Source organism: Hyaena hyaena, unplaced genomic scaffold, assembly GCF_003009895.1.
Source record: "Hyaena hyaena isolate Hyena2069 unplaced genomic scaffold, ASM300989v1 scaffold_493, whole genome shotgun sequence".
NCBI lineage: Eukaryota > Metazoa > Chordata > Mammalia > Carnivora > Hyaenidae > Hyaena > Hyaena hyaena.
This window is the reverse complement of record NW_024081125.1, coordinates 1,195,052-1,221,832: the sequence shown is the minus strand read 5'-3', so window position 1 is coordinate 1,221,832 and position 26,781 is coordinate 1,195,052. Positions and strand designations below refer to the sequence as shown.

Sequence of the window (26,781 nt, the reverse complement as noted above, 5' to 3'; positions counted from 1 at the left end):
TTTCTTTGAAGCACTGACATAATACCCACTGCTTTTACCGGTACTGCTCTAAGCACTTCACCAATATCACTCACTTTATTCTCAGATCAGCGATTAGAGTTCTTATGATTACCCCCATTTTGCAGATGAGAAAGTGAAGGCAGGCGAGTTAAATCCTCTTGGCTTGGATCTGAATCCTCTAGGAGGCTAGCTCTGGAGACTTACCAGCTCTTAGGAAGCGTCCAGAAGAAACAGGCCTTTGTGACGGCTGTGCGGGGGGGGGGGGGGGGGTCCTGTGACTCACTAGGATGGACCCTGCCCTGCCCAGCCGCCCCACCTCACCCTGCTTTGGCGATTCTCTGGTCTTCCTTGTCACAAGCCAGGCAACTAGGGCCACGTGACCGCAAATCCTGTTTCTTTGTGAAAAATGGCTCAGAAAAGAGGGCGGGCCGCCGAAGCTGAAGGCGAAGTGCGGGGCCAAGAAAATGATGTCTCCTGGTCCGAAAAATACTGCGTGGGTGTAACAATCGAGACTAGATCAAGGGCTCTGCTTTGTGGCCACAGGGACCCGGGGTCTTGCTCAGCTGTTAAATAAGCAAGAAATTTGCAAATTCTCTAGTTGAACTGAGGAGAACAACAACAAAAGTGCAGTGTATCGGTCCAGCCAAGTGGAAGGGTGAAGGATGATTTGTGACATCACCCCACGGAATATTCTGGGTCACTTGCAATGAGAAATGTTAATGGTTAACACCGTGAGTGGTGTGTGGTGGGCTTGGCTTTAGTCTTCCCTGAGCCAGGGGGCCCCGTGAGACCCGCGAACTTCATCAGGAGAATGAGCGTGAGATGCCAGCCTCGTGACGCCCTTGCGGCCCATCCAGAAGCCCTTGGGCATTGTCCCAGGGGGGAGGTTAAAGTCCTTGGTTCACAGAGACACACTGAAAAGTGCATTTAGTGAGTGCTTCCCCTAGGACGCGTGGGCTGGTGGATTGCAGAAGGGCTCAGGTTGAGAAACGCCTTGATCTTGAGATCCTGGTGGGAGACAGACCACGGGAGAACCCTGGACCCTGCGCCCGTCTCCCAGAGGAGTAAGGGGAGACTGAGCTGTCAGGCCTCCCAAGGGCGCAAAACCTGAAGGTCCCCTTGCTCTCTGTGACCTTCACACTGACCGACCACCGCAGCACCTGGCGCGGAGCAGGCGTTGAAACGAGGTTTGCCAGTGAAGGCACTGAGCCTCTCCCTGGCTTTGGAGCGGAGGGAAGTCAGGGCTGGCGTGGTTCTCGCTCAGGAGGTGAGATGGGCCCAACCCAAGCCTCTGCCTGCTCAGTCGGGGTCCTTGGAGGGCATGCCCTGAGGCCATGCACCTGAGAGACCCGCTGGGGCGGCGTCACCTCAAGCCATGCTTGTCTCTCAGGCTTGTCTCTGTCCCAGCCATGCTCCCCGTGGAGGGCTGGCCGCGCCTGGGCGTCTTTGTCAGCCTGAGCCGCGGGGGCTCCCCCCCACCCAGCTCGGCGGCCTCTGCTGGCTGTTGGGTGCGTGATGGGAAATCTTGTTCTGACTCAAAGAGGAACCCACCCCCTTCTTTTGCCTGCCTGACTCACTTCCTCATTTTTGCAGACCGTTTTGTACCATGGCATGGGTGCTGGAGGCCACATGGGCCTGGGCTTGTCCCCAGCTCTGTGCCTGGGTAGCACAGGTGGCCCCTCGGGGCCTCAGTTTCCCCATCTGTAGAGTGGTGCCGTCACCTCTGCCTCCATGTTGGTGGGTAATGGGTGCTGAGCGTCTGCTCGGTGCCTGGCACACAGCAGCTGGTCTCACACGTAGGCACTTTTGCTGACAATTTCCCCAACCCACAGCATCCGAAGGTCAAGATCCGTGCTGAACCTGACACCACCCCCTCCAGGGCAATTTGTAGGTCACAGATGAGCTTGGGGTGGGGACAGGGTAGGGCAGGCGGGACGCCTGTCACCCACCACGCAGTGCTGGCCACGGTGTGTGGCTGGGTGCTTTGCTGGCCAAGGGCCCGCGAGGACGGGCTTCCAGCACAAACACTGTTTGGGAGGCTGGAGGGTGCTCTCCGCAGCTCATCAGATGTCCGCACGTTCAACCAGTTGTCAAAGAAAGATTCTTCAACTTGAACTCTTGCCCTTGTGTTTGAAGAGCAGGTTTCTGATGAGAAGGATGCCTTAGGGCAAATGACACTTTACGAGGCACTTCCCAGCATGTGGCTGGAGGTGCCGGGCTGCAAGGAGCCTGCCCAGTCCAACATTGTCTTCAGACGGTTGGCCAGATGCTGTCTGGTTGCTTGCGGGTCTGTCACTGACCAGAGGAGGCCACTCCCTTGCTCACAGACCCTCACTGGCTCCCTACTGCCCGCAGATGAAAGCCACCGCACCCCTTTGAATCCCGTGCCGTTTGGGCCCTGTGCAGCCTGCCTCTCTGACAGCTGCGTCCTGCCTCTCTTTAGCAATCCCCACGCCCCCGCTGCAGCCTGAACTTGGTCTTGCACTTGCTCACCTCCCAGCTTCGGCTCACACTGGGTCCGTCTATTTGTCATGCTCTCTGCTGCTTTGCATCTTGTCCAGACCTTGCTTATCCTTCGTGTCTCCCCTTCTCTGTGAACCCCTTCTTGGCTCCCCTGGCCAGCATTGCCTGTTCTCCAGGCCTCACGGGCTTCTGGGGTGCCTCTCCACTTGGGCACCCATAACAGCCTCATCTTAGTTCCTGAGCATGCGGACCATGAACTTCATAACCTGCAGGCATGCCGGGCTCTGTGCCGGGCACATCTGGATGCTGAAGTCAGATGGTCTTAGATTTGACTCCTTATCTCCCAGCTGCTGGCTCTGGGACCGTGGGCAGCACACGTGACTTCTTCACTCAGTGGCTTCATCTATAAAATGGGACGGAATATTGAAACCGACTCTTTAAGTATAAAAAATATGTTTATGATGAACTCAGCATAAGCTGTCATATCGAGTAGCTTCTCACAGGGAGGGTTGGTCCCTCAGGGGAATTCTCGATGCCAGGTGGCATGTCCTTGACTTGCAAACCCTGTTGGAGTGTTTCCAAGGGCCTCACTTTGCTTAGTTTCCTCTGAGATTGCCCAGGTTCAGCCCTCTTCCCGTGGTGACGCGGCCCCGGCCGGCCACACTTCTGCTCCCGGCTAGCACCTTGCTCAGCCCATCGGGCCGCCGTCAGCCCCTTCAGGGTGGGGGAGTTTGCTTTCTGTGTGTTCCAGCGTGTGATGGGGAAGTTCCAGGTTTGGATGCTGTGTGGTGTCCGGCTCTCAGAAGCAGTCTGGCCCAGCAAGCGGAAGCAAGTGGCTGGAGGCAGCGGCCTCCCCGGAGTCCGGCAGACCCGGGATCAAATCCCGGCTGTGTGTCTTGAGCGACAAGAATGCCCAGTTCCAGGGGCGCCTGGGTGGCTTAGTCGGTTAAGCGTCCGACTTTCACTTAGGTCATGATCTCGCGGTTCGTGGGTTCGAGCCCCGCGTCGGGCTCTGTGCTGACTGCCAGCTCAGAGCCTGGAGCCTGTTTCAGTCTGTGACTCCCTCTCTCTCTGACCCTCCCCTGCTCACGCTGTCTCTCTCTCTCTCTCTCCTAGAAATAAATAAAACATTAAAAAAAAAAAAAAGAATGCCCAGTCCTGAAATATTAAAGTCAAGTGATTTCGCCTCTCTGAGACTCAGTTTCCTCATCTTTGTAGTGGGGGCGATCATTAAAACCTTCAAAGTTATCTCAAGGATCAGGTGAGGTAATGAATGCTGAGGGAGAGAGGAGCATGCTGACGGGCACCTGATATACACTCAGTGAATGGAAGGCACAGGGTCACCATTTTCAAAAAGATCTCAAAGAGGGGCCTGGGTGGCTCAGTCGGTTAAGCGTCCAACTTCCGCTCAGGTCATGATCTCACAGTTTGTGAGTTGGAGCCCTGCATCGGGCTTGGCCTTGACAGTGCAGAGCCTGCTTTGGTCCTCTGTCTCTCTCTTTTTCTGCCCCTCCCCCGCTCCTGCTTTCTCTCTCTCTCAAAAATAAATAAACATTAAATTACAAATAGAAGGAAAGAAAGAAGAGGATCTCAAGTAGTCCCTGGATGCATCACTGATAAGGTGCAGGTTTGGGATCCTTGGAGGGAAGAACTTCCTTCTTGTCTCTCAACTTTGTAGCCCCACGGTAGGCTACCTGGAAGAGGTAGTGAGCCACCCATCACCAGAGGTGTACAGGAGTCTGGGAGGCCTTTGAATGGGTGTGTTTTAAAGGAAATTCAGGCAAAGGTGGGTGCTTAAACTAGGCCCTCTTAGTTTTCAGATTTTTACTGTTTCTTAAAAAAAGAAACAGCTCTTTTGAGATATAAGTCACCACATCCAGTTCACCTATTTAAAGTATACAATTTGGGGCGCCTTGGCTGCTCAGTCGGTCAAGCCTCTGACTTCAGCCCAGGTCATGATCTCGCAGTTCATGAGTTTGAGCCCCATGTCTGGCTCTGCGCTGACAGCTCAGAGCCTGGAGCCTGCTTCAGATTCTGTGTCTCCCTCTCTCTCTTTACCCCTCCCCTGCTCATGCTCTGTCTCTGTCTGTCTCTCTCAAAAATAAATAAACATTAAAAAATAAAGTTTAAAGTATGCAGTTTGGGGCACCTGCGTGGCTGTTGGTTGAGCATCTGACGTTCGCTCAGGTGATGATCTCGCGTTTCATGAGTTCAAACCCCACGTCGGGCTCTGTGCTGACAGAATGGAGCCTGGAGCCTGCTTCAGATCTGTGTCTCCCCCTCTCTCTCTCTGACCCTCCCTGCTCGAGCTCTGTCTCTCTCTCTCTCTCTTAAAGATAAATTAAACATTTTTTTTTAAATTTAAAGTATATAATTTACTGCCTTTTAGTATATTCACAGAGTTGTGCACGTAAGGTTTTTGAGTGAAAAAAGACCCTAAGGCAAAAGGTTCCGCAGAAGGAGTTTGATTGCCTGCACCCTCGGCCAAGGTGAGAGAATTTACGGGGACAGTTTTATTGTCTGCGTCCCCAGGCGAGGTTCCGTGACTCCAGAGAGAGGGGAGTCGGGGAAGTCGCGGCCTGGTTGGGTGGTGGTGGGGTTTTATAGACTGTTAGTGGGGGTTCAGATAACAGGGGCAGTCTCTTGACTGGAAAGTCCAGGATTGGAAGGTTTAAATTTCTGTTTCCCGCCAATGTAGTAACGGTCACTGATGTAGTGGCGGGAAGGTCAGCCATCTTAAGAAGGTCTGCCATTCTGTGGCTTCTCTGCCCCGCCTCTCAGCCAGCCCAACGGTGCAAACATCACCGTGATCATTATTAGAACATTTTTATCACCCCAAGAAGAAACCCCAGCCAGTGCTCATCCCCCCTGGCCCCAGCCCTAGGCAACACCAAGCTGCTTTCCGTTTCTATAACTGCCTGTTCTGCACATTTTACATAAATGGAATTATGCCACATGTGGTCCTTTGTGACCGGCTGCTTTCATTTAGCATCATGTTCTTGAGGGTCACTTATGTTATAAGATCATCAGTGCTGCATTCCTTTTTCTTGCTGCATGATATTCCATGGTGTGGATATAACATATTTTATCTATCCCCTCATAGGTTGATGGATATGTTGTTGCTTCCACTGTTTTGGGTATCGTGAACGTTGGCGTGTGGGTTTCTGTGTGGGTGCAAGTTGTCATTTCTCTTGGGTGGGTTCCTAGGGATTGCTTGGTCCTATGGTAGCGATGCACTCAATCATTTGAGAAACTGCCAGGCTGCAGTGCCTCAAAGCCCGTGCCATTGAGCTCATAGAGTGGTAGCTGGCCCCATATGCTGCCAGGCTAAAGCCCAGGGCCATCTGCAGAATAAGAATGGTATCAAAGGCCAGCCACTAACCCTATACACTCACCCAATCCCCAGGATAGGAGGCACTTACCCAGGCCCAGAATGAGGCAGGTGAGTAGAAGAACACCAAGGTCACAGACAGTAAATGGCCTGTAAGCAGATACATGGTAGGCTGGGATCAAAAGCTACCCTAAACCACGGGTCTCTCTCGACTCTGACCAAGAGTTAGGCCAGGCTGTGGAAAGAGACAAGTTGTTTCTCATAGGATTGTGGGGGGAAAGGGTCTGAGCCCCATGTCTGAGTACCCAGGCTCCCCTCTGACATGTCAACCCAGCACAGGAAAGAAGGCCCCGTGTATTTGGGATCCAAAGAATGGGCTCAAAATCATCTGAGACTCAAACCCTCGTTTTGTTTGAGCCTCAAAGTGGCTGCACCATTGTGCGTTCTCACCAACAGTAGATGACGGTTCCACTTTTTCCACACCTTCTTCCGTACTCTGTTATTGTCTGTCTTTTTGATTCTAAGCATCCTAATGAGTGTGAAGTGGTATCTCATGGTTTTAACTTGCATTTCCCTGGTGGCTAATGATGTTGAGCGCCACTTATGTGCATATTGGCTGTCTGTGTGTACATCTTCTTGGAAGAAAGGTCATTCAGGTCCTTTGCCCATTTTATAATGGGGCTTTTGTCTTCCTAGGTAGAAGTCCCTTGTTAGAGAAATTATTTGCAGATTTTTCTTTCATTCTGTGGGTTTTCTCTTCATTGTGTTGATGGTGTCCTTCGAAACACAAAAGTTAATAATTTTGATAAATCCAATTTATCTAAGTTTCCTTTGTTGTTTGTACTTCTGTTGTCACATCTAAGAAGTCAGTGCCTAATCCAAGGCTGGGAAGATTTATGCTTATGTTTTCCTCTAAGAGTTTTATAGTCTAGGGTCGCCTGGGGGGCTCAGTCGGTTAAGCGTCCAGCTTCAGCTCAGGTCATGATCTTGTGTTTCAGGAGTTTGAGCTCCGCATCGGGCTCTGTGCTGACAGCTCAGAGCCTGGAGCCTGCTTCCGATTCTGTCTCTCTCTCTTTCTCTCTCAGAAATAATAACATGAATAAGCTTTAAAAAAATACAAAAAAAAAAAAGGTTAATAGTCTGGCTTCTACATGTTGGCCTTTGATCTATTTTCTGTGTGCATATGGTGTGAGGTAGGGGTCCAAGTTCTGTCTTTTGCATGTGGATATCAAGTTGTTCTAACACTAGTTGTTGAAAAGACTTCTCAACAAATTCTTGGCCCCCTTGTTGGAAATTAACTGTCTGTAAATACGATAGCTAATCATTTCTTTATCTGTGGGTCAATGTGAAGAAATGCACATTACCTAGGATGTGTTTATACCAAGATAAATCCTGGCCACAGCTCTGCCACTGAGCAAGATCCTGGTTGGGTCTCTTTCCTTTTCTAAGCCTCAGTCTCCCCATCTATAAAATGGCACAGCTAGGTAAGATTCCTAGGCAGTGGTCTGATTATTACACGGTGAGACTCAGGGAGGTCTCTGCGGAATCTTTGCTTGGCTCCTTGGGGCTTCCCATCATCCTGTGAGCCCAGCCCTGCAGCCTGAGGTCTGGAGCCAGTCTCATATCAGGGGTGGGGGTGGGGGTGGATATCAGGCTCATGGAAGCCAGCCCTGTCTTTCCAAGAATGCTGATGTCGTGCTCACCACTGTTCTCCTCCACGCCAACTGTGCTCCAGGCCTGAGTATACAGAGCAGATTTACGCTGATGAGACACGACCTCCGCCCTTGAGGGCCACAGTCTAATGGGAAGGTAGTCACATCACCAACAATCATGGAGCCAAGAGGGGTGTGCTGGCTGGTGCCGCGTTCCGAGGGCCGCAGGTGCAAGGAAGGGGCAGATGGCAAATCGCGGCTTCGCTGCTAAGGCCATAGTCCTGGCCCGAATGAGAATGCTTGCTCTGGGCAGGATCCGAAGAGTGTTAGGTTGAGCCGTGTAGGACATTCACAGGTCTTTTGTCCGCGACATGGTAACTAGCGGCTATTGCTTTACTGACATCTCTGGCTTGCTAACCAGCCCTAACATGCCAACCAGGTAGGTACTGAACACCTCTCCACGGGTAAAGTGCTGTGGTTAAGGAGAAGGCTGGGGAGCCACACTGCCGCAGTTTCAACTCCAGCTTTGCATGTCTGGGGGAAAGTTATTCAAGATCTCTGCTTTGTTTCCATAGGATAAAATGGGGCTATTGCCACAGCGCCTACCTTGCAGGGTAAGGCATCAAGACCCTGGTCTCATGAAGCTCTCTAGCTATCAGGTTGGAGCTGTAGGTGGGAACAATGTAGCATTTACTGCAGCCGGTGCTCTGCTCGCTTGGCGGTGGCTTGTTCTAGCCGGTGTTGTAACACGGTAACAGTACACTTAGCCTTTCCAAGCTGGAACAGAAGATGATGATTACAGTCCTGTGCATTTGGATAGAGCGAGGTTTCTGGGCCCCATATAATTCCCGTACTAAGAGTGATTCTGTTAGAAGAAGTCCCGAGGTGAATTGGATGGGCCCTTTCCCTTCGTGAGACCCTTCTGGTTTTTATTTTTTATTATTTTTTAATTTTTATTTATTTCTAGGAGAGAGAGAGAGACAGCGTGAGCAGGGGAGGGTCAGAGAGAGAGGGAGACACAGACTCTGAAACAGGCTCCAGGCTCTTAGCTGGCAGTCAGCACAGAGCCCGACGCGGGGCTCGAACCCACGAACCGCGAGATCATGACCTAAGCGAAAGTCAGTCGCTTAACCGACTAAGCCACCCAGGCGCCCCGAGACCCTTCTGGTTTTAAGCTCACCCACCGCAGAGAAGATGGAAGTCAGGTGGTAACTATTGCTTCCACCTTACCAGCAGGGAAACTGGGTTTGGGAGCCGGTTGGTGGCAGTCAGCACTGGAACTAGTGTTTCTCTGATCCCATTCTGGGCCCCACCCCGCCCCCACCCATGGCCTGCGGGAAGGCGCTCATGCTGGGTCAATGAAGTCCGCTGACGCCCCCCTCCCCCCTCCCTGCCTTTCTTGGCTTGTTCCTGAACTGGCAGCAGGTGTCTGTCAAGGACCAGTAAGGCCAGAAAGATGTTCCTTCTGGCTCTATGCTTTCTCCTTTCGGCAAAAAAAACCCCCTGAGCTGGTAATTATTAAGTACCTACTAAGTGCCAATGGGAGTAAATATTCTTTATAATTTCCCGATTTGCCCATCTGTTCACAAATATGTGTAGCACCCACTGTGTGTCAGTGTCTGTCCCAGGTACCTAGATCCAGAGAGCAGTGGTCGAGATAGGCCAGGGCCAGGCCCAGATGCAAGGTCACGTTCAAACGAGAAAAGGCCCGAGAGCTCAGTGCAGTTGGTGAAGTTGTTGATTTTCATACCCAGCTCTAGGAGACCCTGTGGCAGCCACTGAATCGTTGAGCTGTGCAGGCATCCAGGCCCCTTTTGAATCCAGCCTGTCTGGGAGCTGCAGGGGCACGGAACAGGGACCCCAGGGAGCCCCTTTCTCAGAGCTCAGAGAGCCCCTCGCACAGTATGTGCTTCTGGCCGTTGGTTAAAGACGCTGGGTTTCGTCCTCAGAGAACCACCTGTTCAAGGAGTCGCTGGCAGGGACCTTGGAATTGGATCAGGTTCCTCTTGGCTGCGTGTCCCCCCTGTCACTCAGCTCCTCACTCCTCTGGCCTTTGGCCAGCCCTGGAGCTGAGCCACCTACAGCCTTAAGGGAGGAGGGGCTTGGGAAGTGCTCTGTGGAGCCTGAGAGCCTAGGAAGGATGTTTCAAGTTCAAATGCAAGTCAGTCAGGTGAATAGCCTTTCGGGACTGCAGATTACAACTGCCATGAGCTATCACGGCCCCCGCCGAAGGGAAGAGCTAAGTTTGGGAAACTGGCCGTGGAAGGTGTGCGGGGGCCGGAATGGACAGTTCTGGCAGTTTCTGAAAAAAATGTCAAAGCATGCCTACCAGCTAAGCCAGCCACTCCGCTCCTAGATATCTCTGCGAGAGACATGAAAGCCGGCGTGAGCGCACAAAGTGGTCAGAACAGCGTTATTCCTAGTAGCCGGACGCCACATCTATGGTCTGCGCAGACCGTGGGATATTATTACTCAGCACGGAAAGGAATGAGCCATGCATACGGGCAACAGCGTGGATGTATCTCAGGTTAATTGTCCTGGGGAAAAAAAATAATAGTGAGAGAAGCCAGGCCAAAAATAAACAAATAAAGACTTCAGTGCCTCATGCAATTTATGCCAGATCCTCCAGGAAGTGCAGCATAGTCTCAGGGACTGTGCACACATCAGCTGTTGCCTGGGGCAGGGCTGGGCAGAGGGAGGGATCAGAAACGGGATCAGGAGACTTGAGGAGGTATTGCATGTGCTCTTTATCTTGACGGGGGAGATGGTTTTATGGATGTCCCTTTGTGAAACCTACAAATTGTGCAGTTTAACCACGCGTTTGTTTATCAAGCATACTCCTACTAGAGCTGTTAAAGATAAAGGCGACCCCATCCCCAGCCTATAATCAATAAGATGAACCTGACCCTGCCTTCCTTCAGGGAACTCCTATCTGTGCCAACAAATAGGAACAGTAAAATAGGAACAGCCCCATCGAGCTGCAGGGGCCCACCCTGGGTCCATGGCTTACCAGCCACACCGTGCCTTCCAATGCCTCCGTTTTCTTTCTGTGAGATGGACCCAATAATCGTAACTCCCTCCTAGGTCGGGAGGAGAACATAGGGAGAGCCACAGAAAGTGCCTAGGAAACGTGCAGTAAACAGCAGCGTGCACAGGGCCCGTGGGCACCCAAGGAAGGGAGGTCCTTGTCTGGAGAAAGAGGAAGTGGGGAAGCTCTCCACCTCTCAGTGGCTGTAAGTGGATCTTGGAAAGGGGAACGGGGAAGAGTCTGAGGGAGGATTTGGAGGGGTGGGGTAGGGAAGGACTTACCAGGCAGAGGAAACCTAGGGGTGGGGCAGCACCTGGACCCTAAGCTTCTAGAAACATCCGTGCAGTAAGATAAGACTAGGGTTAGGCAGGAGCTGCATCCTGGAGGGTCCCAAGGAGCACTGGCTTCATCCTCCAGCCCGGGGTTTCCTAAACTGGGGTCTGGGGAGGGTCTTTCTGGAGGCTGATGAGGTTTTGGGGTGTTGGTGGGGATTTGGAGCCAACAGGCAAGAAAGAATTCTTGAAGACGTCTTTGGTGCAAAAAGGCGATTTTATTAAAGCATAGGGACCGGACCTGTGGGCAGAGAGAGCTGCGCTGGGTTTGTGAGGAGTGACTGGGTATATAATGTGGAATTGGGGAAGGTAGAGTCAAAAGGAAGTTTCTTAAAGGGATTTCCATATGCAAAAGAAAACTCACAGATTTGTTGGGGGCGTGGCTAGCTGTTGTCAAGCTAAGGTCGTTTTTCCCTCTAGCCAAGCATTAGCATTAAGACCGTCGGGCGGTCCTGGAAAATAGGCTATTAATAAAATCGCCCTTTTCTCGGAATATTACTAAGATATTTGTAAACCGTGGAGACGCTTATCAGCTTAACCATTTGATTTCCGTCTTTTCCTTTGTTCTTGGGCGGCCGGGAGTCCCTGAGGAAGGTCACACACACCCCACCTTGGGGTCGGCGGTGGTTTTTGCCTTATGCTCCCTCATCAGAGCCCGCAAGTTCTCTGAGAGGTTCTACAATTTCTGTCTAATAAAAACAAAGGCAACGTTAAAAAGAAAGCAAACCCTGCCTATGTCAGTGCGATGCTTTCAAATTGAAAGACATTTTTATTTAAGTAGAAAGCTCTCGTTTCTAAAGACAGCGTTGCTAAGAGTGGGTCCTGAGAGTATGTTACTGTGCAGCTGTGTTTTCTTGAAAGAGGTTTGCTCACATGTTATGCCATCGGGGAATGACGGGAGGTGTGTGGCAATGTGTGCGGAGCCACTGTGGCCCAGCCTGCCCCCGTGGGCTGTGGGGTCAATGGATCAGCAAGTCCAGGGAGGGAGCACCAGTTCCGTGGGAGGTAAGGAAGCTCAGGCCAGAAGGCCAGGCAGGTCTGGTGGGTTCAGGAACGGATCGCTTGGGAAGGGAGGTCTGGGGCAGGGGCAGAGAGAGGGCTGACGTCCCCTCCTGGCTTCCACCCTGTTGGGCCACATCTTCTCAGGGAGGTGCCTTGGGGGCTGGGGCAGCACCTGGGGCTGGCCTTGTCCGGGGCCACATGGAGCACTGACCTCCTGGCCCAGGGCCTCGGAAATGTCATTTACAAGACACTTGGGCGCATGGGCGGGGTTTTTATTGCCCAGGCGTGACACGACCCGCGGTGTGAACATCTAACACAGACCTAAGGCTCTCTTGGGAGTCAGAGGCCAGCAGGACCGAGCTGACTGCCTTGCACATCCTTGTGCCTGTGGTCTGAGGCCCTGTGTCCCAACCGGGTCCGACCAGGGCCGACTCTGAGGCCCTGCCCCCAGCACTCTCTGACCTGCATCCAAGGGCCAGTCCCTGCCTCCGTGATCTCTGAGCACCCCGCCCACATCGCCAGCAGCTGGCTGTGACCCTGGGGGAGGGGTGCCTGTCAGGATCCTTCTGGAGATCCCTACAAGGAGCCCTTCCCGTCGAGGCCTCTGATTGGCTGCTCTCCCCGCAGCTGGAGCCAAGCACACCTGTGCCCGAAGAGCTATGCGCCTACACCTGGGAGCCGCCTGCCCTCCCCCCATTCTCTTCGGTGCCCTGTGCATTCTCTCCCCTCCCAGATATTTATATTTGACCTTTGATCTTGCTTGCCAAGGTCAGCGTTCCTGCTTAGAAATCTTGGCGTTCTCCGTGCTATGCCTTTTGATGGAGAGCTTGGCTTTAGTCAAGTTAGAGCAATGGGAAAATGACGTTTTATAGTCAGAGGGTCTGGGGCAGATGAGGGGCCAGAGCACGGCTGGTTTTCACCGCCGGATACCATTTACCAGTGACAGAGAGCTGTTTGAAAAGCCCTCTCAGAGCCCTTGTGGTGAAGCCATGGCTGGCCCGTCCCCTTTGTGGCTGGAGCTGTAAAGCAGCCCCTAAGCCCCTGTTACTATCCAGCATTTGTAAGGCAGTGGGCGGAGGCTTGGCTGGGGCGCCCTGCCGGCTGTGTGGCTTTGCTGCTGTCCCTTAACCTCTCTGAGCCTGCGCTTACCTCTGTGACCCGATAAAGCCCCGTAATTGTCCCAAACTCTGGACTCAGCCACCTTCGAGGATTGTTAAAAGATCAGCCATGATGGTGTGAGAGTTTTCTGTCCCTGCTTTTCTTTTTTTTTTTTTTAAATATTTTTATTTATTTCTAGGAGAGAGAGACAGCGCGAGCAGGGGAGGGTCAGAGAGAGAGGGAGTCACAGACTGCAACAGGCTCCAGGCTCTGAGCTGGCAGTCAGCACAGAGCCCGATGCGGGGCTCGAACCCACGAACCGCGAGATCATGACCTGAGCGAAAGTTGGACGCCCAACCGACTAAGCCACCCAGGCGCCCCTTCTGTCCCTGCTTTTCACACGTTGCTCTCGGGATCACCTTCTGCAAATGCCACGCAGGAGATAACGCCCAGGAGCAAGCACCCTGGCACTTGGGACAATGGCTTCGCCACATCGGGGCCTGCTGTGCACAAATAACGAGCGTGTTCCCAGAATCCACTTGAAACAAGCTTTGGGATTAAAACCAGCTGCCTGCTGGTTCCTGAAATTCCATCTGTGTGTGTGAGAGCGGTGGGAAGGAGTGAGGGCGGAAACTGCCGCAGGGCAGGGATGAGTCACGGGGGAGCTGAGGGAGTCGCCGCAGGGTAGTACGCCCCATTCCCTGGGCACTGGGTCAGCGGGCGGCGGGGGCCCCTGGCCAGGCTGGCGGGGCAGGCGCACCGGGCTGTCACTGGGTATGGAGCCTGCCACGGGGGGCGGAGCTTGCCTGGGTCTGCGTCCTGAAGCCTCTGGGTTCCAGAACAAATGCCCATGGCCAGACATTTAGCCTTGCAGTGACCTCCCTGGAACTTAGATGTTCGTCAAAGACGATCCCAAGAGGGCGGGCTGCCTCAGGCTCCCCACACTGCATGGGCAGCCCCCAGTGAGGTTGGGAGTGCACGGGCAGGGGTGTGGAAGCCAGGGAGAGCTGTGGTGTTTAAGAGCAAAAGCTTTGGGGGCACCGGAGTGGCTCAGTTGGTTAAGTATCCCACTCCTTTAAAAAAAAAATTTTTTTAATGTTAATTTACTTGAGAGAGAGAGAGAGAGAGAGAGAGAGAGACAGTGCGAGTGGAGGAGGGGCAGAGAAAGAGGGAGACACAGAATCCGAAGCAGGCTCCAGGCTCTGAGCTCTCAGCACAGAGCCTGGCGTGGGGCTTGAACTCACAGGCCATAGGATCATGACCTGAGCCGAAGCTGGACACCTAGCCGACTGAGCCACCCAGGCGCCCCAAGCATCCCACTCCTGATATGGGCTCAGGTCATGACCTCACGGTCGTGAGATGGAGCCCCGTGTTGGGGCTCTGTGCTGAGAATGGAGCCTGCTTGGGATTCTCTCTCCCTCTCCCTCTCTTTCAAAATAAATAAACATTTAAGAAAAAAAAAGAGCACAGGCTTTGGACTTAGGCCATCTTGAGCTCAAGTCCTGCCTTTGCTACTTAATATCCCTCTGACTTTGGGCTATGTTCTTAGTGTCATTGATCGTCAGTTTCTCAGCAATAACGTAGGGATATTAAAAGTCTCTTGGTGGATCTTTGTAGAATAAGTGAGTTCATAGCTATAAGCCCTTCATCCTAGAGCCAGGCAAACACACAGTGCCAGGTACATGCTGGCTTTTACGATTATTATCATTAATGCTGCATCCATCACTTGGGGCAGGCTGTTTGCCTTTCTCAGCCTATTTCCATGTTTTTTAAAGTTTATTTATTTTGAGAGAGAGAGAGACCAAGAGTGTGCACATGTGCAGGTAAGGGGCAGAGAGAGAGAGGGAGGGAGGGAGAGAATTCCAAGCAGGCTCCAGGCTATCAGCGCAAGGCTCGAACTCACAAACCATGAAATCATGACCTGAGCTGAAACCAAGAGTCTGATGCTTAACCGACTGAGCCACCCGGGCATCCCTGTTTCCATCTTTGTAAATTGATACTAATACTAGCCACGTAGCAGCCACTCCGTGAACCTGGCTTTGCCCCCTCTCTGCTTGGGAGGGGGCTGGTGCCATGTGCTAGAGTGTTCCCTGATGGACTGTGGTCAGGTCCCAAGCAGGACTCTTACAGCATCCGCCTCACCAAACGGCAAGCTGGGTTACGTGTCAGCATTTCCCAGAGATTGTGTTGGAGGGAGTGAGGTGGGGGACTATCCCAGCCTGGTCCTTATGGTGTCTGCCCCTTACGGGGAGACACCTCATAGCCAAGCAGGGGCCTCCACCATGAAGTCTCTGCTTTGTAGGTCCCAGGGAAGGGAAGGGGAAAGCCATGGACCCCTCGGGAGACAGGGCTTTGGGCCCCAGGAGGCAGTTAATGTCAGGCAATTTTGTCGCTGTCGGGACTGAGCACCTGCTGCTCAGGGCTCCCAGCCTGGGTCTGGTCACATCACCTTCGTCCCTCCAGGTCAGTGCTGGAGGTGGCCGGCCTCTGGGTTCCCTTCTGTCTCCTGGCAGCCTCTTGCCCTGTCCCGCCCCCTCCCCCACCGCCGGCAGGTCCCTGTGGTTTGGGGCTGGACTGAATGGATTCAGTTTGCCTGCTTGGATCCTGTCCCATACGGACAGGGTCACTGCCTGCCCGGGGGCGGTTCCGTCTGATGCCCCAGCGGGCAGGGAGTTGGCCTGGGTTTTGGAGGCTGTGTGGAGGGGGAGACAGGCGCGGGCTATGGAATCTGACAGAGCGAGGTTCACACATCGGTGTCGAGGCCGTAGGTCCATGACCTGGGCCGCTTGCTCTCTCTCAGTGCTCTCCTCTGCGAGTGGACAGGGTGGGGGCAGCCCTGCCCTTGAGCACCTGTCTTCCTGAGTAAGTGCCCGAGGGGTGCCCGCAACATTCTAAGAAGAGGTGCTGGTGGAGAGGAGGAGGCGGGGCTGAGATCCCCCCCCACATCAACCGAAGCGCACAGCACAAGAGGAAGCCTCTGCTCTACCTGCTGCCTCCCCAAGTCACCTACCCCTCAGGTCCGGGTGCCACGGGCACTTGAGCCCAAGTGCCCAGCACGGAGTAGGCCTTTTACCATGGCAGTCGGGAGAGTGCCCTTGTCCTTCCTGGATGGTCTTTTTCTTTTTTAAGGCTACATCGCATTTCTAGCACCCTCTGCCCACTACACACTTACTTTTTTTAGCCTTTTTTCTTTAATGTTTATTCATTTTTGAGACGCAGGGAGACAGAGGGTGAGCAGGGGAGGGGCAGAGAGAGAGGGAGACACAGAATCCGAAGCAGGTTTCAGGCTCTGAGCTGTCAGCACAGAGCCCGATGCGGGACTCGGACTCATGAACTGTGAGATCATGACCTGAGCTGAAGTCAGACGCTTAACCGACTGAGCTACCCAGGCGCGCTTTTAAACTTTTTTTTTTTTTTTTTTTATGGAGGAGGGCACTTTGGGGATGAGCACTGAGTGTTATGTGGAAAATAATTTGACAATAAACTATTTGTTAAAAAAAACAAAACTTTTTTTTAAAGTTTATTTATTTTGAGAGAGAGCGCAAGTGGGGGAGGGGCAGAGAGAGCGGGAGAGAGAGAATCCAAAGCAGGCTCTGCGCTGTCAGCACAGAGCCCGACAGGGGGCTCGATCCCGCAAACCCAGACCTCATGACTTGAGCTGAGGTCGGTGCTTAGCCGATGAGCCACCCAGCGCCCCTCACCATGCCCTTACGATGACATTTCCGCCCCTCACTTTGCCCGCAGCCTCTCCCTGACCCTCGAGTTCAGCTCTCCCCTTTTGATCCTGACCAAGCCTGAGAATCTCGCCAGCCTCCTGGCAACAGGTTGGTCTCACAGACCTATGACTTCTGACCCTTGCTCGGTCCGAGCACATGATCTGTCTTGATTCGGGGTTTTCCTCTGTCCTGGCCCAGCTTGTCTGTCATCAAGGCAAAAATGCCACTTCTCTTCCGGCTGTCATTTGTGATAACCACACAGGATGCTGGAAACCAAGGCAGTTTGCTTTCTGTCTCTCTCCGCTGGACCAGCTCCAGCCCGAATGGCAATGAGCCATGTCCTCTCACCCGGCTCTCGCTGGTTCTTCAGGGACAGCCCAGGGCCACCCCTGGAGGCCCAGTCTCTGGCCACCTGTAGCCACACCCCAGGGCCGCTTCTTGGACTTGGAAATGGAAACAGCATTTTTTTTTTAACCCTGAGCACATTTTGTTTCCTCCTTCCTTTTCTCCCTTCCTTCCTTCCTTCTCACTCCCTTTCTTTCTTTCTTTTCTTTGTCTGTTTCTTTCTTTTGCTTTCTCTTTTCTTTCTTCTTCCTTCCTTCTTTCCACTCTTTTTTCTTTCTTTCTCTTTCTTTTCTTCCTTCCTCTCTCTTTCACTTTTTCTTCTTTCTTTCTTTCTTTCTTTCTTTCTTTCTTTCTTTCTTTCTTTCTTTCTTTCTTTTCTTTTCTTTCTTTCTTCTTCCTTCCTTCCTCTCTCTCTCTCTCTTTCTTTATCCAAAATGTTTGGAAAATACATGGTCCTTTTTAAAAAGAATTAAGTTTATTTATCTATTTTGTGAGAGAGAGAGAGCAGGAGAGAGGCAGAGAGAGAGAGAGAGAGAGAGAGAGAGACTCCCTAGCAGGCTCCCCACTGGCAGCACAGAGCCTGACACAGGGCTCAAGTTCACAAACTGTGAGACCATGACCTGAGCTGAAATCAGGAGCCGGACACTTAGACTGAGCCACCCAGGCGCCCCTGCATAGTCCCAGTTTTTAATACTACATCCATTCAGCCAGTCCAAGGACAAACAAACTTGCCTGCCTGCGTGCTCGCTCCCACGTCCCTTCCCTGATCGTCCTTGGCCTCTCGCAGCTGCCGCTGTCCGCACTGCCCACCAGCCTCTATCCCCCTGTCTACCCTCCTGGCCAGGGTCACCTGTCTACCCTCCTGGCCAGGGTCACCTGTCTGAAGCCCAGCATAGCTGTGTCACCCCCACCTGAACACTTGGTGGCTTCCTGTTGTCCCCAGGGCCCCCGGACCTGGTTCCAAAGGTTGAGATCTGGCCCTCGAAGCACCGCCCCTCCCAGCCCCTCCCCCCCTTCCCCAGTCTCCTCCTCTCGGTTCCCACGCTCCAGCCTCCCCCTCCCCCAGCGTCAGGAGCCTCCCACTGCCATCAGCAAGCAACACCTCCGGCTCAGCCAGCCTGCTCCAGCCCAGGTGACAAGCCCTCTTTTGTGGCCCTGGTGGCTGTCTCTCAAAGCTCAGGTGGGTCTGTCCCCCTTCCCCCCCTCCCCTGCCCCCTTCCTGGGCCACACCTCTGCCCCTGGCTTCCACAAGGCAGGTTCCCAGGAAGCTTTCAGCGAGGGCTGCTCTGCTCAGGAGGAACGCCTTCCTGGTCCTCAGTTGCGGGTGAGCTTTCCTTGGCTGCCGATTTGATTTTTAACTTGAAACTCAACCTCGTGTAACAAAACTGGCGGCTCTCCTTCCTACCCCCTGCGAGAAGACGCAGCGCAGGCTTCCTCCCGAAGGTCCAGGTCTGAGCGGCAATGTAGGGGCCAAGAACTCGGATGGGAAACTGTAGACTTATTGCTTCAAACCTCTACCTGATAGCGGCCCCCTCGATGAGGCAGGAGGCGAAGCCAAAGCGAAGCCCTCTCTCTCGCATTCGCAGTGCTGATAACTTGGTCACATCTACTTTTAGGCTGCATTAGAGTTGTACGTATCTTGAAATGTCGTGTCTGCCCATCGCCACTTCGGAATTATGGTAGTTATTAGACACAGTGTTGGCGCTGGTGATTTAATGTGTTAATAAAGAGGCCTGTGCATGTGCGTGCACGTGTGTGTGTTTCATTGATTCAGTTCAGTCTTTTAAACATTTTTTTTAAATGTTTTATTTATTTCTAGGAGAGAGAGAGAGAGGGACAGCGTGAGCAGGGGAGGGTCAGAGAGAGAGGGAGTCACAGACTGAAACAGGCTCCAGGCTCTGAGCTGGCAGTCAGCACAGAGCCCGACGCGGGCGGGGCTCGAACCCACGAACCGCGAGATCATGACCTAAGCGAAAGTCGGACGCTTAACTGACTAAGCCACCCAGGCGCCCCTAAACATTTTTTTAAAAATGTTTTATTTATGTTAGAGAGAAGGAGCACAAGTGGGGGAGGGACAGATAGAGAGGGAGAGAGAGGATCCCAAGCAGGCGCAAAGCCCTACTTGGGGCTCGAACTCACCAACCAGGAGATCATGACCTGAGCCAAAGCCAGACGCTCAACTGACTGAGCTGCTCAGGTGCCCCCCTCATTCAGTCTTTTGATAATTATGTTTTAAGGTAATCGCTTTCCTTTGTGATTCTTTGCATTTTCTGGTTGGCGTTTAAAGCCTTTATTCAGAGAAAGCCTCCACAGAGGAAGCCAAGAGCTGTCCCACGGCCCTCGAAGCCTCCACCCAGCCCGCGGCTCACCCATGGGCCCGTTCGGTGTGCAGCTTCCCGAGGCCTCTCTGGGAGCCTGTGCTTAAATCCCATGTGTGTCGCTGAATGGGCACCGGCCTCTTGATCTCTGCCTGCAGCCTCCCCAAGCCCAGCTTAGCGAGATCCCTCAGCCTCAGCCGAGGCTGATCGGTGGTGGGTCCCAGCCCCCCCCCCCCCACCCCGCCCCCGGGCCCTGCCCCAGCCCGCAGGGCCCGACGTGTGCCATTTAGCATATCTCAGGGTCTGCAAACCACTAGACCTCGCAGGCCAGCCAGAAGGGCTCTCCCATCTCTCGTGGAGACTCTGTAGAGACTGTCTCTGCCCCTCCCATCCCTTGCTGCTTTGTTAAGTTACTTTACGTAAACCAAGGCCCACACTAGACAAGAGATTAAAGTCACAATGAACCAATTTAAATGCCTGCATCTTCTGACTCGCTGAAGCATTCAAAGACAGGGAGTGGTTTCAGGGAATTATTAAAGGGTTAGAAAAAATCAAAACAGCTCTGAAAGGAGAGCAGGATGGGAGGCTGAGCTCTGACCTGTCAGCCTAGCTGCAGGCCCTCGCGGAGGCATCCCTCAGCTGTGATGACCTGTCTCCTGCAGTTCGGTGGCCGGCCACCCAGGGCGGTGGGGACGGGGGACGGGGCGGTGCTCCAAGCCTCGGGCCGTGCTGATAACCACCGACTGATGATCAAGAAGAGAAGGCCAACGCAGTTCGGCCCATGTCAGAAACTGTGTTTCAGTTTAAAGTGGTGCTTGTTCTTTCTAGAAAGTTCTAGAAAAATGCCTAAGGAAAAATAAGGAAACAGAACCTTCTAGCTGCGTGTTTCTACCATCCACAGGCAAATCGTCTTTAATCAAGTGGCCTCTGACAACGCTGTGCCCAGAAAAGAGAGACCTGAGGTCACGTGGGATGTGGCTCTGGCCACTTCGGCCCACACCCCGTGTCATGTGGGCGTGTCATGACAAGACTGCCCTACCTTTCCCCGTGCGCGTCGTCTTTTGTGTTACTGGTTGTAGAGAGTCGTGACTTCTTTTATTTTTAATTTTTTTAATGTTTATTTATTATTGAGACAGAGAGAAACAGAACATGAGGTAGACTCTCTAAGAAGCAGGCTCCAGGCTCTGAGCTGTCAGCACAGAGCCCGATGCAGGGCCTGAACCCACGAGCCGTGAGATCATGACCTGAGCTGAAGTCGGACGCTTAACCGACTGAGCCACCCAAGCGCCCTGAGAGTCGTGACTTCTAAAGATACGATTTTGCCTAATTTGGGGGTATCATATTGTAAGAATCCTCCATCATAAATTCATTTTGAGCATATTTTTCAGGGGCTGCGTGATATAGTGCAATGCAGCGCACCGTGCCGTCCTTGACCAATCCCCCATTGTCGGGCACTTGGGTCATTCCTGGCCGTGCCTTGTTGGCCATTTTAACTAATGCTGTGTTCAGCTTTTGGTGCGTTACCCTTTACACCGATGCTGGACTATTCCGACGTCATGCAAGGCGCAGTGAGAGCTCGAAGATAAGCTGCACACAATCCCTTCACGGAAGGTGCAGATATAAATAACCTTAATCCAAAGTAGGTGATAGTTGTCATAAGCAGGCAGCTAGAACTGGAATCCAGGAGAGTCTTGCCTGGGCTGCACGGGATTCTAAGAAAGTTTCCTGCGAAAATCTGAGCCTCTGCGTCTGTCCGCAGCCGCAAGGTCAGGGTAAGGGATCCGAGGGCTGCGGAGCTGAGGGCTGGCAGGCGTCACCTGAGGGGGCACAGCAGGTGGGGACCGTGTCACATGCAAACCCTGGTGAGCTGTCAGCGGCTGCCGCGAGGTAGGTGGCCTGCGGCTCCGTGGACGTGCCAGTGATGCCAGCCGTGGACCCAGGTTGGGGGCGGAGTCGCGAGCAGGCACCTGGCTGCTATGGGCACCCCCAGCCCCGAGGTCCTGATATTCGGGTGTGGTCCGAGGCTGGCATCAGCCTGGCCCACGCCCAGCGCTGTGTTTCTTCGGCCGAGGCTTCTTGATCCATTCGGGTCAAGATTCACCATCCGCCGCGGGCATCCCTGACCGTGTATGCGTTTCAGGGTCCCCTTTTGGAGGGGCTTCAACCCACAGAGACAGAAGAGAATTGCCCCCGAGTCTCCGGGTAGGTGAGAGGCCAGCCCAGCGCCCCGCACCTGCTCTCCCTTCTCGGCCACAGCAGAGCCCGGTCTTTCTCCCTGCCAGACGCTACTTTGACAGCCACGGTCACCCCCGGCTGTGCGGCCGGGTGGACGTGCCGGCAGGGACACTGGCGCTGTGTGGGCCTGTCCCCAGCGTTACGCCCCCTCCCCTGCCCCCCACCATCGCCTGTTCTCTCGCCTGCCTGCCTATCTCACGTGCCCTTGCCTTAAGCCCCTACAGGTGCCATGACTCAGCCGCCCCAGGAGGACTTCAACAGGAGCGTGGAGGACGCCCGGGACTGGATGAAGGCCGTGCACGAGCGGCTGCAGGTCAACGACAACACCCAGGGGCCCCGCGCGGCCCTGGAGGCCAGGCTGCGGGAGACCGAGGTATGCAGCGGCCACCGCTTCCGTAGCCCCGAGGCCTCCGTGTGCCTCCCTCTCAGGCCTGAGACTAGACCAGGGCTTCTCCAACTTGGATGTGTTTGAATTTCTTAGGGAGTTGGGTGCAGACTCTGATCCAGGGGTCAGGGTGAACCCCAGCTCTGGCGTTTCTAACGCGCTCCAGGGGACGTGCCGCTGCTGGTCCTGGGACCACACTTTCGTAGGAAGGGGCCGGAGGGGCTTTCTGGTTGTCCTGTCCTGGCAGAGGCGCTTTGCAGCCGGGTGGGTCCCCCACCCAGCCCTTCCTGTTACTTCCCTGGTTCCCCATGTTGAAGGTCACTGTCAGGTCTGGGTGGGCCCAGATCGGCCTTCAGGAGGGCGGAGAAGGGACTCTGCCCAGTGAGAAGTGACCCATCAGCTTCTCCAGGGCCAGGGTCTGGCCTTGCTCCCTGTCTAGCACAAGGCAGGGCTCAGGGCGTATGGTGCTGCGCCTACCGGCAACGCTGGTGTCCAGTGCCTGGTCCGGCATTATGGTGCCCCCATCCGAGGGCACCTGCTCTGGGCCAGGGGGCCAGGGGGTCAGGGGGTGGAGCCTGGGCTAATGTCTCCATGCTGATGCAAAAGTGCTGTGTGACCTTGGCCAAATCCCTATCCCTCTCTGGGCCTCGGGTCATCAGAGCCATGACTTACGCATCTCTCAGGTCACACCTGTTGGGATAGTCCACAGTTCTGATTTGTCAGCTAACAAGGGTCGCTCTTAAGGGAGGGACTACTGTCTCCTACACAGATTGATCTCCTGACCGGGCTAGACGTGGGGCTGGCCCCATACGCAGCGCCCTGCGTGCTTCCTCGGGCGTGCTGCCTTTCTGATTTTGTGCATCTTATGGAAAATACCTAATGCTCTTTTTGAATTTTTTTTTTTATGTTTTATTTATTTCTGAGAGAGAGGGAGAGAGAGAGAGAGACAGCGTGAGCAGGGGAGGGTCAGAGAGAGAGGGAGACACAGGATCTGAAACAGGCTCCGGGCTCTGAGCTGTCAGCACAGAGTCCGATGTGGGGCTCAAACCCACGAACCGTGAGATCATGACCTGAGCCGAAGTTGGACGCTTAACCAACTGAGCCACCCAGGTGCCCCACCTAATGCTCTTTTTGGAAATGGATGGTCAAAAATCAAGAAAATGTATACCATGTCTTTAGGGCCGATATTTTAAGGCTCACGACCACGCTGTGAAGGGTGAGCCTTTGTGCGCATCTTATTAACACGGAAACTGAGGCTTAGAGAGGTCATGTGACTTGTCCAAGTTGAAAAGGTCTCTGGGCAGGACATTCCACCCTGGAATTTGAGTCTTCTGATTGCTTGTCAGATGAGTTTTCTGCTTCCCTACAGCGTCATGTGCTTCTCAGATGACACAGTAGAGCCGTACCCGGCAGGCTGAGAACCGCACGTTCCATTTAATAGAACAGCTCCCTGGACTTGAGAGAGGACAGGTTTTGGAGTCTGGACATCTTGGGTTCAAATCCCAGCTCTGCTTCTTGCTGGCTGTGTGAGTCCCTGCAAGTCACTTGACCCTGCTGAGCCCGTTTACTTCTCTTCTCGAATGGGGTGACATTAATTATCTAAAGTGGTCCTTCTCGGTCCTTGAGTGGCCTGACTCTGGTGGGCCAGAGACCCTCTACTTTGAGTCCTGTTTTCTACTGGCCTCCCCCGTGTCAGGCCTCGGACCCTGGCCTCCGGACCCCCAGGGGACTGTCCCTGGTCCCTGCCCTTGGGATGCTCCTGACATGGCCCCTGCCCACACACCTTAAGTAGGTGTCCTGTCCCGGTCTGCGAGGTAGGCATGGAGGGGCCTGCATCCCCCAGCACGGAAGGCTGCCTGTCCCTGGTGTGGCGCCACCTGAGCTCTCACCATCCTGGGCCACTTGTCCTTCTGTGACAGCCAAGGACAATTGCTTGATGGGGCTGGTCAGAGGGCCCCACCGAGTGACCATGATGGCAGAAAAGGGGGGGGGCCACTTTTAAGTCATATGGTCGGAGGCTTCCCAATTGGACGGTGGAGTGAACAGAGAACCCAGGATGCTTTGAGGCAGCCTGGGGTGTCAGGCCTCTGGGGACAAGTGACTTTATTGCTGAAGCTCAAATACAGACGAGGTGGCCAGGTTGGGGGCTGCAGGGGTGAGGGTGGGGAGGAGGGGGCTCCCGGCGGAGGGAGCAGCAGAGGAGAGACCGAGCAGGTGGGCATGGCCCGAGGCACGTGCTCGGAGCCCCAGCAAGGCTGGGGTTGGGGTAGCACCAGTCATCATGCGGGAGCAGGGGACAGGGCCAGGAGAGGCGGTCAGGGGCCAGAGGCGACAGCCTAGAACACTGAGCCGGGAGCTTGGATGCCTTTGCTGCGACGGGGATGGCGGATTGGAGACTTGGAAGGAAGGTCAGGGGTTAAAGGAGAGGAGTTGGCCTTGGTCATCATCAGCATTGTTACTGTCACCAGTAGGCATTTATCAAATGATTGGTCCTCACAGATCAGACAGAGGGGACCCGACATTCATTCAACACCCATCACGTGCTCAGGGCTGCACTATCGGCTTTCAGGTTGAATCTCACAAAAGCCCTGTGGTGGTTTTATTAGCCCCACTTTTCAAGAATAAAATGTGATTCCTAGACGCTAGGAACTGATATCGTTGGGACTTGAACCCAGGGCCGAGTCCAGAGCATCTCTGGCCATCCCCGTGCGGGAACCTGGGGCAGTGGAGACGGCGAGGGGTGCACCTTACTCTGGGGCTCATGGCGTAAGGGGGGACAGGGGACGAGACACATAATCCAGGTTGCACCAGGACCTCATGATGTTACTGATGTTGTTCCCCTCCTCTAAAACCTTCCATGGCTCCCTGTTGCCCACCAAACTGAAACCAAATTTTACCTGGCATCCAAGTCTGCCACTATCTACCCCACCCTGTCTTCCAGCCTCAGCTGCCCCACCCACCCACGTACCGAGCACACACCCCCTCCTGCTGGCAGACCGCCTAGATTTCCTGTCCGCGGGTCTCTGTCCTGTGCTGCTGTTGCCTCTACTTGGGATGCCCTTTAGTTTACGTGTGTGTGTGTGCGCTTGTGAAATGAAACACTCCCGCCGCCCCCAAGCCCCGGCCCCAGCTCCTGAAACACCATAGCCGTGTCTGTGTGCTTGCTGGTTCAGGGTACTAATCCCTTTGCACCTTGCAGCCTTATACTGGCAGGAAGTTACCCTCTGGCGGTGGGTCAGGCTTAAGCCGGGGCAAGAGTGGTCCTTAGGAACAGCCCTTGGCCAGGCCAGGGTGGAAACTGGAGGGGAGCACGCCACCCCCCACCAGGCGGAGCCCCCAGGGACTGGACTCGGAGCCTAGGTGGAGGGGTCACACGCAGGGGCTCCATCTCTGGCTCTCCCACGGGGCTCAGCCTTGCTACTTTCTGGGCTTTGACATTTCAAAACCCGTTTTGCAACAAGAAAGAAAACATTTCACTCCTGCCATCTGGTGAAGGGAGCAGCTGGTGACTTTTCCACCTTCACGTCCGCGGGCCGTGGGGGCCTCACCTTGGGGGCGGGGTCTCCCCTGGGGGGCCCCCCCACCAGCTCAGCGATGTGCGTCCAGGGTGACTCTTCGCCAGAGTGGCCAGGATGTGAGTCCCAGTCCGGCTCGGAAGCTGCATAGCTACGTGGCCAGAAGCGAGTCCCGTGCCCTCCTGCGACCTCCTTTCCTGGCTACAAAGTGGGAGCAGAGCCCTCTCCACCTTGGGTACCGAGGGGCCGCTGGCGGCTCGGGGACCCTCATGGTGGTGGAGCCTTCTGTGAAGGGAGACGGGGGGAGGGTGGCTCCCGGGGTTAGTCCCCGCCATGGCTGCGGCGCCTTGGGAGAGTCTCTGGAGCATCTGGGGCTTCTGCTTGTTGGGTGGGGGTGGGGGTGCTAGTTGCCACCTTGCAGGAGGGACAGAATGAGGCGAATGACTTAGAGGTGCGCTTGGCAAGGCTCAGGCACCCTGGCGGAGCCGGCCCGATGGATGAGGTTGTTTCTCGTGGTTTCCCTGTGGGGATACGTGCACGCCCACCCTGCTGCCCACGCCCGAGCCTCCGGGAGCGGGGCCCCCAGGTCCCAGCGCTTGTCCCCTGGTCCTGTGGTTTCCAGCCTCGCGGCCCTGCGCTCGGGGCCCGGCCTCAGCCAGGCTGCTTCCTAACCGGCCTCCGGGCCCCTCTGTGGCCAGAGACAGGCTCCATTTCCTTGGACTTGGCCTCCAGACACAGTGCGCTTCCCTGCCTTTGCTCAAGCCCCATCTCGATTGCGTGCACGTCGCTGAGCCTCAGTGCCAACCCCACCTACTCGCAAGCCTCCTTGGGTTTCCCTGTGTGCCTCGTTGGTGCTCCGGTAATTACTCTGTGGTGTCTGTGGCTGTTATAGTCATGCGTGCTTTTCTCTGCGACCCCACCACGGCCTGCACGCATGGGCCATATTTGTTCCTCCTGGACCTCAGTGCCCAACACAGTACTAGCATAGTACCAAGAATAGCACCCAGTATAGTACCTAGCATTGTACCCAGCATAGGACCCAGCACAGTGCCCAGCATAGTACCAAGAATAGCACCCAGTATAGTACCTAGCATAGGACCCAGCCCAACTTAGCACCCCACTCGGTACCAAGCATAGTGCATAGGACCCAGCCCAACTTAGCACCCCACTCGGTACCAAGCATAGTACTCAGCACAGTGCCCAACTCAGGACCCAGCACAGTACTGCACATAGTACCCAGTGCAGTGCTCATCTTAGCACCCCACCCAGTACCAAGCATAGTCCCCAGCACAGTGCCCAACTCAGGACCCAGCACAGTACTGCACATAGTACCCAGTGCAGTGCTCATCTTAGCACCCCAC

At 54.4% G+C, this 26,781-nt stretch overlaps 1 protein-coding gene across 3 annotated transcripts in view; it reads left to right on the top strand.

The window, feature by feature from the left end:
• The window catches only part of SYNE3 (spectrin repeat containing nuclear envelope family member 3), a 93,484-nt gene that overhangs the window by 16,519 nt on the left and 50,184 nt on the right, over positions 1-26,781 (top strand). For 2 of the 3 annotated variants that reach the window (XM_039254562.1, XM_039254561.1), the window contains exon 2: positions 21,736-21,893. In XM_039254562.1, the coding sequence (XP_039110493.1) occupies positions 21,750-21,893 (144 nt within the window). In that variant the 5' untranslated portion in view covers positions 21,736-21,749. The remainder of the gene's footprint in view (positions 1-21,735; positions 21,894-26,781) is intronic. The other variant, XM_039254560.1, reaches the window with a different exon arrangement.